The sequence below is a fragment of the Leucoraja erinacea genome, chromosome 1 (assembly GCF_028641065.1).
Source record: "Leucoraja erinacea ecotype New England chromosome 1, Leri_hhj_1, whole genome shotgun sequence".
NCBI lineage: Eukaryota > Metazoa > Chordata > Chondrichthyes > Rajiformes > Rajidae > Leucoraja > Leucoraja erinaceus.
Window position 1 is genome coordinate 44,700,515 of NC_073377.1, and position 20,002 is coordinate 44,720,516.

The window sequence follows — 20,002 nt, forward strand, 5'->3', positions numbered from 1 at the left end:
GTTCAAAAATGGATAAGTACAAGTATGTTTAATATTATTCTCCTTCCAGAAGCCCCCCACTCAGATTCCCCATCAGAACAGTGATATTTATAGGCCACATTCACCTCCCATATTAAATTATTGATTATGGCTCTCATGATGAGGCCAATGAGAAGTGCATTTTTCTCCCAGTGAAATTATATGTTGCTGAACTAAAGCTCTTCACAGTTAATTAGAAAACATTAATTCAAAGAGTGACCACTTGCAGGTAAAGAGGTCATTTTCATAAATACTAACTAGAAATTGTATTGCAAAATTTCAAATATTTAGCAACTAACAGGGCAAAATTTATTTATCCCCTAGAACTGATAACTTTAACAATTATTTCCTGGTGAAAGTGTATCAACTATGAAATTAGACCAAGCACTCGAGTGTACAATTAATGATGAGAACACCTGAATCTTTCCTGGCACCAGTGCCCAGTCAATAACGTCACTACATTATGTGTCGTATGCTTCTGTTCATACAGACACAATGACAGTTCAAGCATGAAACAGCCTCAGTAATACTAAAGGGCCTTCCCTCTTAGGCTATTTTTAGGCGACTGTCATAGTCGTAGCAGGTCGCTGAAAAAACGGCGACTGGACCCCCCTTCGACATAAAATTTGAAATAGAATCATTACTTTAATAACAAAATAAAACAAAGTCAGCACCAGCGACAACCTATGTTAACCTGGCGACAACTACGATGGCACCCGATACATCAGGAGAAGTCAATCTACCCTCATTGGCGTCAAACCCACTGTCGCCGACTGTCTCAGAAAAATGTTCAACATGTAGAAAATCCAGCGGCGCCCAGAAAGACGCCACGACTCATTGGTCGACTGAGGAGACTACTCACGACCATACAGGCGACACCCTGGCGACCATGTGGCGATTGCCTAGTCGATTGTAGTCGCCTAAAAAATTGCCTAAGTGGGACAGGCCCATAAGAGTATATTGCACTGGTTGCAGCTTTTCTTATTAGTTGTAGGGACACACTGATGGATTTTGGGCTGTGCAGCTTCAGAGTTAATGGTCAGCTGCTCAGACACCTCTAAAAGTGTGTTTAAACTAACCATGGCTGTTTCATTGATAACACGTTTGGCAGCAGTCCATTAATGAAAGAAACATTTTGGGCATGATCAGTCGCTCACAGTGATGCAGGAGACAAAGAAATGTCCATCCCAATATAACCATTTCTCAAAGAATGCTCAGAGACACTGTATGCTTCCCAGTCCTCCCTGATGAGCAACACATCCTCTGACCGGGATGATCAATAGCTACCTCAGAGATGAGTGTGACATTCTGCGGTAAAGCCTGCAGCCCTGCTCTCGTGCCTGGACTGCCATGGGAGTCAGTCAAAGTTACAGAGACGTTAGATAGACAGCCCTCCATAACTACCCTTTGATTTTCAATCCAATTGACTAGCTCACCTTGGATTCCATGTGATTTAACTTTCCAGACTAGCCTACCATGTGGGACCTTGTCAAAGGCCTTGCTAAAGACTTTATAAACACTGCAAACTGCCCGACTGTCATCAATCCCCTTGGTGACATTTCAAAAAATTCCAACAGATTTGTTAGAATTTCCCATACACAAAGCCATGCTGTTTATCTCTAGTCAGTCCTTGCCTATTAAATGTTGGTAAATTCTGGCCCACAGAATCCCATCAATAATTTTCCCACACAGATGTCAGGTTCACTGGCCTGTAGTTTCTGGCTTGTCCCAACTACTGGAATACGAAGTAGGTTACTTCCAGTAGGATGCTGCTATTCAGCTTCTATAACTTCATCTTCCAGCTGACCGGAGTTGTGAAAACCAGTTATCACAGTTAATAAGGGACTCCCTAATAGGCACCTTGTTTACCAGAACTAACAAGTCACTTTGAGCGGTCATGGATGATCTCATTTGCAGACTCTGTCTCCTCCACAGCAGCAAACTTGCGCCTGTTGTTGCTGATGCCTTTACCGTGACCCTGTGTAGCGAAGGGTACTCATTCAAGGGTGATCTAAATTGACCAAGTCCGATCAGGAATCATGCACTTCTCATTTTAGTGCATGGTTTTGATTATGAACCATTACACAGTTTCAAAATGGGATTTTGTCCTCTTTGATATACCAAAAATAAATGCCATCCTATTTGTAAGCAAATGTCTTCTAGACCTTGGATACACACTGGCAATGATTAATGGTTTACAAATTTGCCGAATGGAGAAAAATAGCTTCCTTCTTTACTTGTGATTAAAAAAAATACATGTTCAAAAGGTTGTGTTGTGAACAGAGCTGATATGTGGACAAATGAGGTGCCCAGTGCACCACTGAAGCATATAAATCAAGACCATTGTTCTGCAATCAAGAAGTTGTTCTCAAGTAGGGCAACGCTACATTTTTTACAGCAGTCAATAACCTAATAATAAATGGCAAGTAGTTATATTTTGTAATCAACTGAAATCAAATATTTGACATCTCTCTCAACTTTATACATAGTATTCTCACTGTGAAAGCAGTTCTTGTTTGCTCTTTGTTTCACTTCTTTAATCGAACAGGCTGCTCATCCTGCCTAATAGTATCACTATTGTGGCAATCAGATCCTGACAGCTGATGCCTGAATTTCCACTAAAGTTAGAAAAAGATAAATCTTTGCCATGCAACCTAATTTATCTTTATCATCTGATCAGGTGCAAGTGCCATCATTTTGGCACGCAAGGGGGAATATCAGTTTTGAAAGTAATGAAAACATTGCACTTCAAAACTTACCATCAAATAGAGACATAGTTATAGAACCAAACAATATGGAAACAGGCACTTCAGCCCAACTTGCCCATGTCAACCAAGATGCCCATCTATGTTTGTAACACCTGCCTGCATTAGGCAAATATCCATCTAAATCGTTTCTATCTATGTACCTATCCAAATGTCTATTAAATGTTCTTATAGTACCAGCCTCAACTACCTTCTCTGGCACAAAAAGATGGAGAAACAGGCAGCATCACTGGAGAGAAAGAATGGGTGACGTTTCGGATCGAGACCCTTCTCCAGACCGAAAGTTACAGGAAAGGGAAACAAGTGATATGGACGGTAATATAGCGAGATATAGAACAATGAAAGAAAAATATACAAAATGGAATGATGATAAATTAAAAAGACCATTGTTAGCTGTTTGTTGGGTGAGAAAGAGAAGCTGGGGCATATCTTTCATTCATTGCTCTATATCTCTTCCCATCATCATCTATATCTCTTGTTTCCCTTTCCCATAACTTTCAATCTGAGGAAGAGTCTCAACCCAAAACATCACCCGTTCCTTCTCTCCAGAGATGCTGCCTGTCCCGCTGAGTTACTTATTGTGTGTATCTTCAATTTAAACCAGTATCTGCAGTTCCTTCCTAAACTTCTCTGGCAGTTTGTTCCATATACCCACCACGATTAACTCTTTTCCGGTCTTGATTGCCCCACTCTGGGTAAAAGACTGTGCATTCACCCTTTTGAACCCCCTCATGTCTAGAAGATCACCCCTCGGCCTCATGTCCACTCTTTTATGAAAACAAAATAATTTAAGATAATTTTGTGCAAAAATGGTCAATGAATTCAAACATTCTGAACAGTGCAACTAAACAACTAAACTAAACAAGTTCAAGTGAGTTGATTGTCATGTGTTCCTGGTAGGACAATAAAATTCTTGCTTTGTTTCAGCACAACGGAACATAGTAGGTATTGACTGCAAAACAGATCAGTGTGTCCATATACCATTATATAAATACATACACAAATGAATAAATAAACTGATTAAGTGCAAATAACAGAAAATGGGCTATTAATGTTCAGAGTTTTGTCTGAGCCAAGTTTAATAGCCTGATGGCTGTGGGGAAGTAGCTATTCCTGAACCTGGTCGTTGCAGTCTTCAGGCTCCTGTACCTTCTACCTGAAGGTAGCAGGGAGATGAGTGTGTGGCCAGGTTGGTGTGGGTCCTTGATGATACTGCCAGCCTTTTTGAGGTAGCAACTGCGATAGATCCCCTCGATGGAAGGGAGGTCAGAGCCGATGATGGACTGGGCAGTGTTTACTACTTTTTGTAGTCTTTTCCTCTCCAGGGCGCTCAAGTTGCCGAACCAAGCCATGATGCAACCGGTCAGCATGCTCTCTACTGTGCACCTGTAGAAGTTAGAGAGAGTCCTCCTTGACAAACCGACTCTCCGTAATCTTCTCAGGAAGTAGAGGCGCTGATGTGCTTTCTTAATAATTGCATTAGTGTTCTCGGACCAGGAAAGATCTTCAGAGATGTACACGCCCAGGAATTTGAAGCTCTTGACCCTTTCAACCATCGACCCATTGATATAAACGGGACTGTGGGTCCCCATCCTACTCCTTCCAAATCCACAATCAGTTCCTTCGTTTTGCTTGTGTTGAGGCCCAGGTTATTGTGCTGGCGCCATATGGACAGTTGCTCGATCTCTCTTCTATACTCCGACTCATCCCCATCAGTGATACGTCCCACAACAGTGGTGTCGTCAGCGAACTTGATGATGGAGTTCGCACCATGACCGGCTACGCAGTCATGAGTATAGAGTGAGTACAGCACGTGGCTGAGCACGCAGCCTTGAGGTGCTCCCATGCTGATTGTTATCGAGTCTGACACATTTCCACCAATACGAACAGACTGTGGTCTGAGAATGAGGAAGTCGAGGATCCAATTGCAGAGGGAAGCGCAGAGACCCAGTTCTGCGAGTTTGGTAACTAGCTTGGAGGGGATGATTTTATTAAATGCCGAGCTGTAGTCAATGAATAAGAGCCTGACATATGAGTTTTTGTTGTCCAAGTGGTCCAGAGCGGAGTGGAGGGCCAGCGAGATCGCATCCACTGTTGTCTGTTGTGGCGGTAAGCGAACTGCTGTGGGTCCAGGTTAGGTCCAACTAAACTAAACTGACAGTGAATGACTTCAGGCTTCTGCACCACCTGCCCAATGGTAGCAGTGAGAAGAGATGGAAATTCCCAGATGGTGAAAATCGTTGATGATGGATGCCACTTTCTTGAAACAGTGCCTCATGTAGATAGAGTCACAGAGTGGTACAGTGTGGAAACATGCCCTTCGGCCCAATTTGCCCACACCGACCAACATGTCCCAGCTACGCTAGTCCCACCTGCCCGCGTTTGGTCCATATCCCTCCAAACATGTCCTATCCATGTACCTGTCTAACTGTTTCTTAAATGTTGGGATAGTCCCTGCCTCAACTACCTACTCTGGCAGCTTGTTCCATACATCCACCACCCTTTGTGTGAAAAGGTTACCCCTCAGATTCCTATTAAATGTTTTCACCAGCTTAAACCTATATCCTCTGGTCCTCGTCTCACCCATTCTAGGCAGGAGACTCTATGCATCTATCTGATCCATCATCTCATGATCTTATACACCTCTATAAGATTACCCCTCATCCTCCTGTGCTCCAAATAATAGTCCCAGCCTACTTCTGCCTATAGCTCAGACCCTCTAGTCCTGGCAAAATCCTTGTAAATCTTCTCTGTACCCTTTCCAGCTTGATGCTGTTGATGGCAGGGGATGATGTGCCCATGATGGACCAGGCTGAGATCAGACTCATTCCTATGCGTTGGAATTGCCATACCAGGCTGTGATGCAACCTCCAAGAGCCAAACAGCATCCTTGGAGGGCAATGGGCAGATTATGTTTTGGGTTGGGATCCTTCTTCAGACAGATCCCAATCTTTTAAAGATGCAGTGCATCTTTAGAAGATTTAGTTGTGACTTGCTGAATTTCTTGAAACTTCTCAGAAAGTCGAGGTGCTGGCACGCCTTGTTTATCATTACATCTTTGTGCCAGTAACAGATAGCCTATGTTGGAGTTGTACTGGCAAAGAGTAGCATTGAGTGCAGCCAATGCCACAAGCGCATAGGTCAACAGATCTGTTTTGTATCATAAATGTTATGCATACTATCAATGCGATAAACTCAAACAAAATATAGGTTAATAATGAATTAATTCACATGTGCAATAATGAATTCAAACAATAAATGACAATTAAACGAAACACTAGGGGAAATAAGCTCGATGGCAATAATGAGTAAAAATCATTTAAATTGGTATAATAATGATGTTAAACAGCACCAATGGTGCGTCAAAGAGTTATGCATCAATTAATTCTGCAGGTTTTCCAAAATATCGGACATCAGAAATAAATGGCTAACAGGAGCAGTTGTGAGAAACTAAATCATTGCATGATGTGAAACGATTATGTTCAAGAGCAGCAATGTAGTCAAGAGACTGGGGTTTTTTACAAAGCAGAGGAGGGCAAGATTAACAGAATAGAAATAGTCCGGGATAGTGAGGAGCCAAGGAAGCTGACGTCAGTATCTGATGAGGTGTAAGGTTGCAGATTGGGCTGGGATGGGCTGAATGCAAATGACCCAAAGAAGAAATATTCTCAGGTAATACATGAACTTTGTCTAACACACTGACTTGTCATGAGGTTATTATGTGGCAAGGAAACAAATAGCTAAAGAAACAAGGGGCTCAAAACTAGCGAAGTGATTTGCAACCTTATACTGTATGTAACATCATAAACTTTCTTTCCACCCATAAAATAAAAAAACCTTTCCCTAATGAATCAAGGAAGGTACAGAAACTAAGCATGTTTGCGATGACAACTGAACATAAAAGCATTTGAGAATGCAGATGAGGGTCCATTTTACAATGCAGTCAATGCAGTCGTGTAGAATGATCAATAAGCAATCCTGTGGCCAAATCCACAAATCAAACAATCTATCAAAAAGCATTTTCAACTCACCAAAGATCGGATGCACCCATAGATTATGCTGATTAATACTAGAGAGTAAATTAAATTGTTCATTCCCAACCACAAAGGCAAATTTATATATGACTTCAGATTGACCCTTATATATCACTCCACGCAAAAAAAAAATCACTTTCATTCCTTCAGTTTTGTCTGTTGTCAATGCAGGCACAGTTAAGCTCCTGTAGACTGACGGCCAATGTAACATGGTTCTTGTAGACTATATAGTGTATGCTCTATTTTTAGGGGCATTTCGATATTCTACAGATAGTTCCTTAATTAAAGTCAAAAATCTGTAAAACTGAGTAAGGCAGTTATAATAGCGGTTGCTGTTTCGGTCACGTTTGTGACTATCACAGCAGATATGACATTTATTGTCATACACCATACACCTTGGTGTAGTAAAATTTGACTTGCCATTTCGACACAGAATGGGGCTCCACTGGAGCGGGTGGCGGTTCGGAGGAACTCCATTGAGGCTCCGGGAAGGAACTCCTGGCTTGGGAAGCTTTTTTTCAGCTGTGTCTATTAGACACCTGTGGAGCAATACCTAGTGCAGGGTTGGGTCATGATAATTTCCGCTCAGTAGAGGGGACTGTTGGCGATCTTTTCATAAGAAACCCCAACTACGTGGATATCGACAAAGCAGTCGAATCTTTGATCCAATGCGACTATGCTTCTGTTTAATCATATGAACTAACTATGTTCCGTATACCAGAGACATTACAGACGGCTCCAGTAATTTGCCTGTGACAACACCTGGCGGGGTTGCACGATTTTTTCTCCCACTCTGTCTAGCGGACTATCGGGAAGAGGTGCCTACGATTATAATGCTGGCTCATCCGAGACATATGGGGGCCAGAGGACTGAGGAAACAACACCTGGTGCAGGGTTGCGCTCTATTTCCTCCCTGAAATAACCCGTTGAGGCTCCAGAAAGGAGCAAGGACTCGGAGTCACTAGCAGGTGCAACCTGTCCGGTAAGTATAATAAATAATGATTTATACCGACAGAGCGCCGATCTGCACAGCTAGATTCTGATCCTAGAGGGAGCAGCTTGGCAACCCGAGTCGGGGCAAAAGTCAAAGCCAAGTCTGTGGGACAAGTCCTGTTGGACGATTTGGATCAAGCGGATTCTGTCCCCACATCTATGGAAGATGTGATTGGGCGTTTGTCTCAATTGTAACATCTGATGAGTCAGATGGTGGCACAAAAATGCTCCGTGTTACGGAGGCATGTCAGGCAGCAGCTCCTGGTTCAGGGTTGCAATATTCCTCTCACTCGGATGAAAGGAGTGTTGGAGATGGTGCCAAATAAGATGCACATATGCCTGAGGCAGCTCCTGGTTCAGGGTTGCAATATTCCTCCAACTCGGATGAAAGGAGTGTTGGAGATGGTGCCAAATAATATGCTCCGTGTTATGGAGGCATGCACAGGCAGTTCAAGTCATATGCCTGGAGCAACTCCTGGTTCAGGGTTGCACTATTCCTCCCACTCGAAGGGAATGTTCAGAATATGGAGATGACACCGAACATGATTTATGCCTGAATCCCATGCTTTAATGCATGATGTACAAAAGTCGCATAGGACGAGCTGCCTAGCTCTTGCCTCTAATTTGCTGTTCCCTCGGGGACGGGCAAGCCACTACAAGAGGAGTTGGCCAACGGCATCAGCTATCTAACATCACACCAGCTGAAGAAATGGCAAGCATGGCAAACAGGGTCTGCAAATGGAACTTCGCTGTAGCTACAACATGCAAATCGACCCAGGATCAGAGACGCTGGCAGGTAAGGCCTCTTTATTTACCTCCGTAAAACTCCAAAATGGAGCAGTCTGTCGGCCCAAGTTTGGGTTTACTGGCAGCATGGGCTGTCTAGTGTTTTTTCACTGTCTCTGGGATAGATCAGGTTGATGCAGAGACATTGGCAGGGTGCCTTGCATTGTAACTTTGGAATGAACAGCTTGGTTAAGGGGCTGTCCCACCAGCATGCGATTGCATGCATCTAGTGGGACCAAAATGGTGGCTTGAGGCGTATGGCCTCGCGGGCCGGTCCCATTTCCAACCGCTGAGGTGTCTGGAGTTGTGCAGGACTGGTCCCGACACCATACTCATCAATCAGCTGGGCAGGAGGCAGGCTGACTCAATTTGGACGTTGCATGGTGTCGGGCGGTGACGTCATCACACAACGGCACACCGGGCAGTGACGTCATCTCGCAACGCCACGCGCTAGGCGTACGCCGTCAAGACGCTGCGTATGGCGTTATGACGCTGTGTACAATGTCGAGACGCTGCTTACGCCCATCGAGGCGCTGCGTATGGTCTCAATGCGCCTGCGGGCTTGCGGGATTTTCGGACAGTGCAAGATTTTTGGAGCCCCGCGCGATGTCGGGACCAGCCCCGCACAATTCCATACGCCTCCGGCGATCGAAGTGGGACCGGCCCTGCGAGGCCGTACGCCTCCAGCGACCACGTTTGGTCACGCTAGACGCATGCTATCGCATGCTGGTGGGACAGGCCCTTTACTCTGGTTCAGGGTAGCCCATCTGGAACTGGCTGGCCATATGGGTCATATTGACCATGGAAGCACTGCCTCATCATCTGTGATTGAGGTTATCAGGCTGCTCAGTAGAATGAAGTAGTTGAGGTCTTCCTAAACACATGTTTAAATTTCTGCTCAGTTAGCCGAGTTGCCGGTTCATTGGAATCATCATTGACATCCTCTCTGGGATAGGTAGCTACCAGCAGGAGGCTGGTCTGGCATATAATATTTTTATCCGACCTGCAGGTTCATGTTGTGAATCAACAATGTATTTATAATAATCCGTAGGCTCTCGATACCAGTATTCCTGATTGAGTGGCGGGTCGAGGAGATTGGGTTGTGCACTCTGGCGACTCAGACAAGTAGTTTCAGTCAGAGGACTGCGCAGCAATTCCTGTTTCAGGTTGCATTATGCTTAATTCCACTCTGAGGTAAAACGCTGAGAATTTGTGGTGACTCTACAGTCTAGAGTTCACAGGGTACTTGTATTCCCACATCAATGGGAGACTGTGTTTCAGCTTTAGTTATAAGGTTCTGATTATATGTTATCAGCGAAATGTATCAATCACTAGATAATGCATCTTCCGCGGCAAGAGAAGCCAGAAATGTTTCCGTCCGTATGGTCAATAGACGAACAGTGGTTCCGAGGGGAATCAGTGACATCTCATCGGAGGATGAGTGGTCTGGCCAAGTACTAGAGGGGTATATTTCTGATACTTCTCAAGATTACAGAAATATGGGGCATGCCGAATCAGGTTAGTATTTGGCTAATCTGATCATGTGTTTAGTTACCCAGTTTAAATGGATGATTGGGTTTCTGCAATTTAACTAATTCAGAGAATCGATCTTGAAGATACATATTTTACCATATCTATACACATGAGGCATGAGGTGGTTGATAACAAAGCCAGTGGTGGAAGACAATGCTGCCCTACTTAGACCTAAGGGCATTGTGGCATAAAGTTTTAGATAATATGCACAATTTTGTAGCTGATAAAACTTGAGGGTTATCAGTAGATGCCTCTTGCGATATTAAGTATGAGGCAACATGAAATTTAATAGTGCCAATTTTGCCTATTCATTCAGGCCGCGGTAAGGCGGCTGAAGCAACTCCTATTTATTCGCTCACGAGTAATGGCTGGGGCAGCCTGTCTTCTTGGGCAGCTAGCTCTGCACGATTGTATGGGAAATTTGTGAACAAAATATGTGAGTTATTTTTTAAACAAAAGTAACAGAGGTTTGAGTGGCTTTCAGTTTGAGCCTAGAGGAACGTTTATGCGATAGCACAATTGACACTGCTTGTGCTGCTTTGTCATTCTCTATAGTATCATAAGTGGGACAATAAATGATTGGTTATTCACCTGCTGTTCACTAACATTATGCAGGGTGTCTTTTTATATGATCACTCTAATAGCCCGCACTTATTGTAGTGTGCGATGTATATCAGTAAATTATTATGCAAATATTCTTCTACTGTATTCCTAATGGGAGCAGTATATTTAAGATGATTATGCTTTCAGTAACTGATCTCAGCACAAAGAACACAGTCTTTACTCAATCTCTGGCTCGGTCTCTGGATCATAACTGACATTAGAGTAGTTTCAAATGGGCATGATCGCGTACATTTGAAGTTGACAACATACCCGCCAGAAAAAAATAATTTCACTAAAGTTTTTCAATATTTCCAAGCTTTTCGCGTTTTACAACACTAAAATAAAATCATTATATGTTAAATGAAAACTTAGAACATTATCAGATTTTAATAGCTTTCTAACTGGTGACGCTGGGAGTGATATATTGGTGTCAATGGTTGCTAGGAATATTTTGGTGTTAGCCCATTGTTATCTGAATTCATCATTGGACTCTGAAGAGAGGAGGGTTGTTGAAAGCAAAGAGAGCTGAGCCAGCAAGATTTGGCTCAACACAATGTTTAGCACACTATCCCATCAACTTTCTGCCTGCACTTAAAATCTCAATTGTAATTTGGCCAGACCTAACTCAATTTGTCTGACTAATTACAATGCTGAGCCAGCAATCTGATGCATTGCCATTTCGTTTACTCATCTCAGATGCGAGGTTTTTGACAGAAGTGAGAACCAAGTTGATTGCCGAAACCGGAGAGGTAATAAACAAAGGAAATAAAAGAATTAACAAGTGAACACGAGAAAAATTTCGCAAACACAAATGGAATCCAAACATATTCTGCAGACATACTGCATGAAAAAAGGATGCAAAAGAAGTAAGGAAATGTCAGGACAAAAACAAAATCTATATATGGAGGCTATATGCATTGTTAAAGGCTATATGCATTGAATAAGTTAGGTCTTTATTCTCTGGAGCGCAGAAGGTTAAGGGGGGACGATAGAGGTCTTTAAAATGATGAGAGGGATAGACAGAGTTGATATGGACAAGCTTTTCCCTTTGAGAATAGGGAAGATTCAAACAAGAGGACATGACTTGAGAATTAAGGGACAGAAGTTTAGGGGTAACATGAGGGGGAACTTCTTTACTCAGAGAGTGGTAGCGGTGTGGAATGAGCTTCCAGTGGAAGTGGTGGTGGCAGGTTCGTTGGTATCATTTAAAAATAAATTGGATAGGCATATGGATGAGAAGAGAATGGAGGGTTATGGTATGAGTGCAGGCAGGTGGGACTAAGGGAAAAAAGTTGTTCGGCACGGACTTGTAGGGCTGAGATGGCCTGTTTCCGTGCTGTAATTGTTATATGGTTATATGGTTAAAGGGGACAACAAGCATTGCTCAAGTATTAAATTAGTTTGTTATATCAATTCTCTCCAATGAAGAGGACACGCAAAGGAAGTTTTATCTTGGTGGTGAAGAAAGTTCTAGAAACAATAACCAGGGGCACAATTATGTCACATGGACAAGTGAGGATTGATTAGAGAAGCCTGGCATGGATTTGTTAAAGGAAAATCATATCTAAGTAACTTGAGTATTTTTTATGATGAGAGGTTGATGTAGGACATGCAGTTGAAGGAGTATTTATGTACATCCAAAACTCCTTTTAAAGGGTACCACATAATAGACTCATTATCAAGGAAGGATCATCAAATGAAAATGTCATGGTAAGAAACCTGGCTGAGCAAGTGGAAAAAGAGAGAGGTAACTCAGCGGGACAGGCAGCATCTCTGGATAGAAGGAATGAATGAGGTTTTGGGTCAAGACCCAAGAGAGTATTGGATTTTGGGTCAAGAATATAGTGTTCAGTTCTGGGCACCATGTTTTTGGAAAGATGTTCTCAAGCTGGAAAGGGTAGAGAGATTTACGAGGATGTTGCCAGAACTAGAGGGTGTGAGCTATAGGGAGAGGTTGAGTAGGCTGGGTCTCTATTCCTTGTAGCGCAGGAGGATGAGGGGTGATCTTATAGAGGTGTATAAAATCATGAGAGGAATAGATCGGATAGATGCACAGAGTCTCTCACCCAGAGTAGGTGAATCGAGGACCAGAGGACATAGGTTTAAGGTGAAGGGGAAAAGATTTAATAAGAATCTGAGGGGTAACTTTTTCACACAAAGGGTGATGGGTGTATAGAACAAGCTGCCAGAGTAGGTAGTTGAGGCTGGGACTATACCACCGCTAAAGAAACAGTCAGACAGGTACATGGATAGGACACGTTTGGAGGAAAATGGACCAAACGCAGGCAGGTGGCACTAGTGTAGCTGGGACATGTTGGCCGGTGTAGGCAAGTTGGGCCAAAGGGCCTGTTTCCGCACTGTATCACTCTATGACTCTATGAGACTCTTCTTCAGAAAAGTTGTTTTCTGCAATGAGAGTTCCCTTAGTTTAGTACAGGGAATATTGCTTACCTTAATGTGTGTTAATTACTTGGGTTTTGTGTTACTGGGTACAATTTTCAAATTTTCAGGTGAGAAATCTTGGAGGCATAATGAATTGTGTGCAAGATGGTGATAGATTTCAAGAAAATATAGACAAGCAGGTGGAATGGGCAGATGTGATACTTCATGCTGAGAAGTATGAAATGTTACACGCTGGTAGGAAGAATTAGAAAATGCAAAATAAGCTCATCAGGATAATTCTATAAAAGCTCAAGAACAGTGACAAATATGGGTATATGTTCATTGTCAATTAATAGTAATGTAACAAGTCAGATGAGTGGTTAATGAAGCATAGGAGATCCTGTGCTTTATAAAAAGAGAAGCAGATACAAAAACAAGACAGTCATGGCGAACATTTATAAAATGCTCGTTCTGCCACAAGCAGGATAGTGTGTCCAGGGGTCTGATGGGTGTCTGAGGATGGGTGTCATCCCGAAACTTCAGCTATTCCTTTTCTCCAGGGATGCTGCCTAACCCGCCGAGTGGGGTCAAGGAAAGAGTGCTCACATCGAGGCCCTGTTTCCACCAGTCTTTCCACCACCACGCACAAGAAGCACAAGAAGCGCAAGACAGACACCATTGTATGCAGATGCCGAGAATCGTGTTCAGCTCTGGCTGAACAGCTTCTAATCTTGTGTGTGGACTTGATAAGAAGAAGACCCTCTGAGTTACTCCAGCATTTTTTGTTTATTGATAGTTTGTCCAGTTTTAACTTCCATTGTTGGGATAGTTGGAAAAACCTTCCCAACTGTAACAAATCATCAAAATGTTTCCTGCAAAGAAGGACTTTAGTTAACTGGAGAAATTAATGGGCCTTACATCAGTAAGTAGCAGGGAAATTATTGGGGGAGATTCTTAGGGATAAGATTTACTCCCATCTGGAAAAGCATTAGAGATAATCAGCATGGCTTTATGCAGACGAAGTCACGTTTTACAAATTTAATTGCATTTTTTGAGGAAGTTGTGAAGATGATTGAAGAGGGTATGGCAGTGTACATTGTCTACATGGGGTCAGTGATGGATTCAACAAAGCCCACTATAACAGGCTGATCCAGAAGGTTAAGGCACATGGGATCCATTGAGACTTGGTAGATTGTATTCAAAATTGGCTTGGCCATAAACAACGGTATTTTTCTTACAGGAGGTCTGTGATCTGTAATGTTCCACATGGATCCATGCTGGGACCTCTATTGTTTGTGATATATATATATATATATATATATATATATATATATATATATCAATGATTTGAATGAAAGTGTAGGTGGGTTGTGGGTAGATAAGTTTTCAGATAGCATGAACATTGGCAGAAATGTGGATTGCGAAGCAGACTGTCAAAGGGTGTGGGAGGATATAGATTGGTTACAGATTTGGGAGTAGAAATGACAGATGGAGTTTAATCTAGTCAAATGTGAGGTGCTGCACCTTGGGAGATCAAATGTGAGAGAAAAGTATACAATAAATGGAAGGACCCTTAGGAGCATTGATACAAAGAGAGGAATCTTGAGGAAATGTGAAATGTTACATATTTGGTAGAAAAATGAGAAGAGGCATAATCGACATGTTCATAGTCAATTGAAAATAGTGGGGACAAGTTGAAAGTTCTTGTGCTTTATAAATAGAGTACAAACACAAGAAAGTGATGACGACCCATTATAAAACACTGGTTTGGCCACGACCAGAATATTGTGTCCAATTTTGACTGTTTAGAAAAGTTGTAAAAGCCTTTGAGTCAATGAGGGTCCATGGCTCCCTGAAGGTGGCAACACAAGATTACCACAGAGTAAAGAAGCCATATGGCATATTTGTCTTCATCACTGTGCCGCCCCACAATATAACTGTTGGCAAGTCATGTTGCAACTGCATAAAACTTTGGTTTGGCCACATTTAAAGTACAAGGTGCAGTTCCTATTGGCGCATTGCAGAATGGATGCGGTGCCTGTGAAGGGGATGCAACAGAGGTTCCAAAGACGGTGTCGGGATAAAGGGTTTTAGATACATGGAGAGATGTGTTAAACTAGGATTGTTTTCTCTGAAATCTTAACCATCCCATCACTGCAGATGCAAAACCAATGCAATACAAGATTATTTCCCGGTAAACTGAAGTCTCACCAGCCGCCCAAGTGAGGAAGGCACATCCCAGACAAACACATCAGAACATTTCGATGTTGATGGGTGGCCAGAAATTATGAGGCATCAATAGGGTAAACAATGGAAGTTTTTTTTTCTCCTGGAGAGCACAGATTTAAGTTGAGAGGACAACAATTTAAAGAGGTTTGCCAAGCAAAATGTTTGTATATATGCACAGAATATGGTAGGTGCCTGTAACTGGCTGGACAGGCACATGAACAAGCAGGTGATGGAGGGATGTAGGCCATGTGTAGGCCGATGGGTTTAAGTTGAATTGGCATCATGATTGGCACAGATATTGTGGGGTCGATATTGTGTTCCTGTGCTGGACTATTCTATTTTCCATGTCACCTGTGTAACAGGTGATTGTGAGGAAACACGGCTGGGATACTTAAAATCATGAGAAGAATGGATAAAATAGACAAGCGAACTCATTCCCATTATTGGAATGGGATGGAGTGGTGGTCAAGAATTAAGGGTTATACAATGAAGGTGATGGCAAACGAAACAAAAATGAAGAAGACATTACTTCTTGAAACAACCATTGGCTAAGGTTGGAGGTGCTTGAGGAGGGGGGGGGGGGGGGATACAGTGGAGAAAGATACATTTGTGTGGCTCAGAAAGCATCAGATTAAATATAAATCATGGTGGTGGGGAGAGGGCAGGAAATTGAAACGAGCTACATTGCACTGGCCTAGAGCCAGTTAAATTTCAATGGGTCAAAAGGCCACCTTCCATGCTGTAACCATTCAGCGATTATGTGAAATTATATCCCCAGCAGTCCGGTCCAAACCTGTCCTGTCCAAAGCCAGTCTGACCCAACCCCCTGATTAGTAATGGATCTTTGGAGATCATACTCAGAATTATTTATTGTTAATTGCAGTTTAAGAGTTAGTTTCACTTTGACGATTTTCGTTGGTATGTTTTCCAATTTATTACTGGGAAATGATCATTTAGGGCTAATATACCAGGCTAATCGAGCAAGGGTAGAATATGAAGAAATGTTAAGAAACTGCAATGTTGGAATCTTGATCGACCATGAAAAATTGCCAAATAGTCGCAAATAAGAATAAATATGTTTGAGTCTGATCTCCAAAGATGGAATTACTGGACTCAGCAGCGAAGGATGCTTAGAGCAAATACAAAGTACTGGCATTAGGGCAGCGTAGACACTGTTTGATGCCTCGCAGATGATGTTACTGAACCCTTGGAATGTACATACAAAAAGGTGCGGCGTTCGTTTGCGTGTATTTTAAAGCAGAGGTGTGCAGGATTTTAACAGTTTGAGCAGCATCTTAACCGTCCCATCACCACAGATGCAAAACCAATGCAATACAGGATTATTTCCCAGTAAGCTGAAGTCTCACCAGCCGCCCAAGTGAGGAAGGCACATCCCAGACAAACGCATCAGAACATTTCGGGTCAATGGGCGCCGAAGGTGCGGCAGGCGCAAACAAAATACGTAAATCAGAGTCCGAGAATGGGAAGGCTGTAAAAGGTGCGTGTATGCATCAGGCGAAGCAAACCATTTCACGTCGAATACAAAATTTCGCAGCTCACACACCTGCCGCCCGCACAATTCACCTGGTCTTTCCACCTCCTTCGGAGAAATGACGTTGGAAGTGGAAATGGATTGTTGTTTTATCTTGAAGACACAAATAAATGCAGGAATCCAGAGCAAAACACAACGGGTCGAGAAACCAGTAACAGTGGGTCGGGCAGCATCCGTGGAGGGAAATGGACAGGCGACATCTTGGGGTCGGGACACTTCTGAAAAAGGACACTTCTGAAAGAGGTGTATATCAGATCCCTGCACTGATGTTGACTAGCCACTGAGTTTCTCCAGCACTTTGTGTTTCGCTCTTGTTTTCCTTATCGGATACCCGATCAACTCGTGGATCCTGGTGGTTTATGTTTCTACTGCTACAGTCTCACAGAAGCGACATACTAATGATTCCCGGTCATAGGAAATAAAAGGTCCCCCCTCCCCCATCCCCCCCCCCCCCCCCCATTATCCCCTCTCCCCCATTTGATGACCACCAATCTCAATCTCCCAGCAACTTTCCAGAGGGATGGCCACTTGACAGTTTGTAGACCTGATCCTGCTTTTGGTGAGCCGAGGAAATGCGTCTCGCCAGCACTTCCCGGGGTCCTGATTGTGACTTGGTGGCAATTGTCCAAGTTGTATAGTTCAATTTAGAGACTGCTAAGGAATGGGAGTTCCACGTGTTTTTATTTTTATTTTCCAGGGAAGTTGGCATGTATGGTGTGCTGGCAGGTTGTTCTGAGCGGTGGTTCCCATCGGGGTACCCCTGCCTTGAATGTCACAGACTGAAGAGGGTACCGAGCCGAAACGTCGCCTATTCTTTTTTCACAGGAGATGTTGCCTGACCCGCTGAGTTACTCCAGCATTTTGTGTCTATCTTTAGTATAAACCAGCATCTGAATTTCTTTGTTTCTACATGTGAAAGAGCCATTTCACTTTCCACAGAGTGACCCCGGATCACGGCTACACACACCCGGCGTCGCCTTTATGAAACGGGAAGCGGGGCAAAAGGGCTAATATCTAATAAGCTGTTCGAACAAGGGAGGAATAAGAAGAAGAGACTGCAGATGCTGAAATCTTGACCAAACACCAAGTGCTTGAGAATTCAACTGGTCAGCTAGAATCCGTGGAGGGAATGCACAGAGGACGTTTTGTGTCGGAACTCTTCTGATCAGTCCCGACCCAAAACGCCGTCGGTCCATTCACTCCACAGATGCTGCCTGGCCCTCTGAGTCCCCTCCAGCACTTTATATTTTGCTGAATAGGAAAATAGTTTTCCCATGTGCAGTAACTGCGTTCTTTCTGCGAAGTTACTCTGTTTATATATATATTTTTAAAAAGCAATAGCTGGCAAACACGCCGTTTTTATCAGAATCAGTTTATTGCTATGATCGATCCAAGCAATCCACAAATTGTGTTTCAAAAAGACTCTCAGAAGTCGGGTACTAAAAGTTTTTGTCGCATTCAGTGGTATGTAGGTAAAATCCAACGGCAGGGTAACGATAGATTATGATGGATTAACCAATATAACGTGCCCAAACAGGCGACAAAACAAACAAAATGGGATGATTTCATTTGACTGGAATACCATGAACTGAATTTGGTGCATTTTTGTTGCTTGCTGTGAAATATCACGACTGTGTTGGTACTCGGAGCGGTGACAGGCGGACACCTTACATTGCATCTCTGAATGTCAGCGTTATTGCTCGGAAGACGGTTGTGTGCGTGTGTCAAGGAGAGGGTCTAGCTGTAAAATAAAAACATTCAAACACGGCCGGCGCCACTAATTCCGATGCGGAATAGAAACTTACCGGAAATCGCTGTACGGATGTATAATCCAATAACCGGCCGTTTTGACCCGTTGCTGCTCTTTCTCGACCGCCCTTTGGCTGCCGAACATCCGCAGGGAAAACTTGTTGACTCCCGGCTGGAGCAGGGCGGTGAAGTGGCTCTGCATGGAGCTGTACTGCGGGAAGTCATTGCCATCCTGCCCGAGCATCGGATCGTCTCCCGAAGCACCCCCCTCGATCTTGAATCCCACCGAGTTCTGCTCCTTGTCGCTCTGCTGCTGCTGCTGTTGCTGCTGTTGCTGTTGCTGCTGCAGCTGTTGTGATGACTGCTGCTGCTGCTGCTGCCGCCGGCTCAGATCCGCCTCATCCCCCACCTCCCTCCTCTGCCCCACCGACACCACACTGCCATCCGCTTTCTGCTCCGCGCCGTAGCTCTGTTTGGTCTTGCCTTCCATGGCGGCGGGCTGTTCCCGGTGAAAGGCGCTGGGAGGCGAGTGAACGGTGCCACCGGGGCTGTACTCTCCGTTGGTGTTACATTTGGCGGTGCCCTTGCTCCGGTCCGCTTCCCTGCTGCCGCCCTCGCCGCTACTGCAACACTCTTGCACTCCGTTGTGCGTGGGTCGGCTTTCTGCTACTCCCCCTCCTGGTAGAATATTCATCCCGATGCTCTGATTCTTCCCCCTGTCATCTTGCTTCCCCATCCTCCTGCGCTATGATGGCAGCTTGGAAGGTTAGGGAGGGGTGACTGTGGTTAATCCGCTTCCTGCCGGCGAACCTTTTTCTCCGCCGCCTCTACCTCTGCATGACCAGGCTGCCTGGATCGCCGTCCAACTCCCAATTCAGACCCAATGTCGGGCTGGGACACCGAGACGGCTTTGAACGTGACTTTGCCACTCAGCATGCAATCGCCGTGACTTTGAGCCGGCACCTTGACGATTAAAGGGACCGCGTCTGACACCGCTCGGCAACAAGGGGCAGAGCCAGGTACAAAGGTGCTACTGCGGCATTGACCTGGGTATGACACCAGATACGATAACATATGATGTGCGGTATTTCTGTAACAGATTGTCCAATCACCGCGAAATAAACATAATGCATCGAATTAAATAAAATATCAACAGCCCAATCATAGATCTGATTTTAATAAACTTTATCCCTTGCAGGCTATAAGGGACATATGGAGTTGTCACAGCTCGCCTCTGATTGCATTGAATGACGTTGCAGAGCATAATAGCCCCAATCTATAAAGTTCTTCTTAACGGTAAATATAAGGATTGCAAAATTATATAGAAGACTAACATATTTGGTGTGTTTATGTATTTT

At 43.8% G+C, this 20,002-nt stretch overlaps 1 protein-coding gene across 1 annotated transcript in view; it reads right to left on the minus strand.

Annotated features, from left to right (window-relative positions):
- LOC129696183 (potassium/sodium hyperpolarization-activated cyclic nucleotide-gated channel 1-like) overlaps positions 1–19,741 on the minus strand; it is a 285,651-nt gene extending 265,910 nt beyond the window's left edge. The window contains exon 1 of the mRNA XM_055633797.1: positions 18,701–19,741. Coding sequence (XP_055489772.1) covers positions 18,701–19,380 — 680 coding nt within the window. The 5' untranslated portion in view covers positions 19,381–19,741. The remainder of the gene's footprint in view (positions 1–18,700) is intronic.
- Between the last annotated feature and the right edge of the window lie 261 nt (positions 19,742–20,002).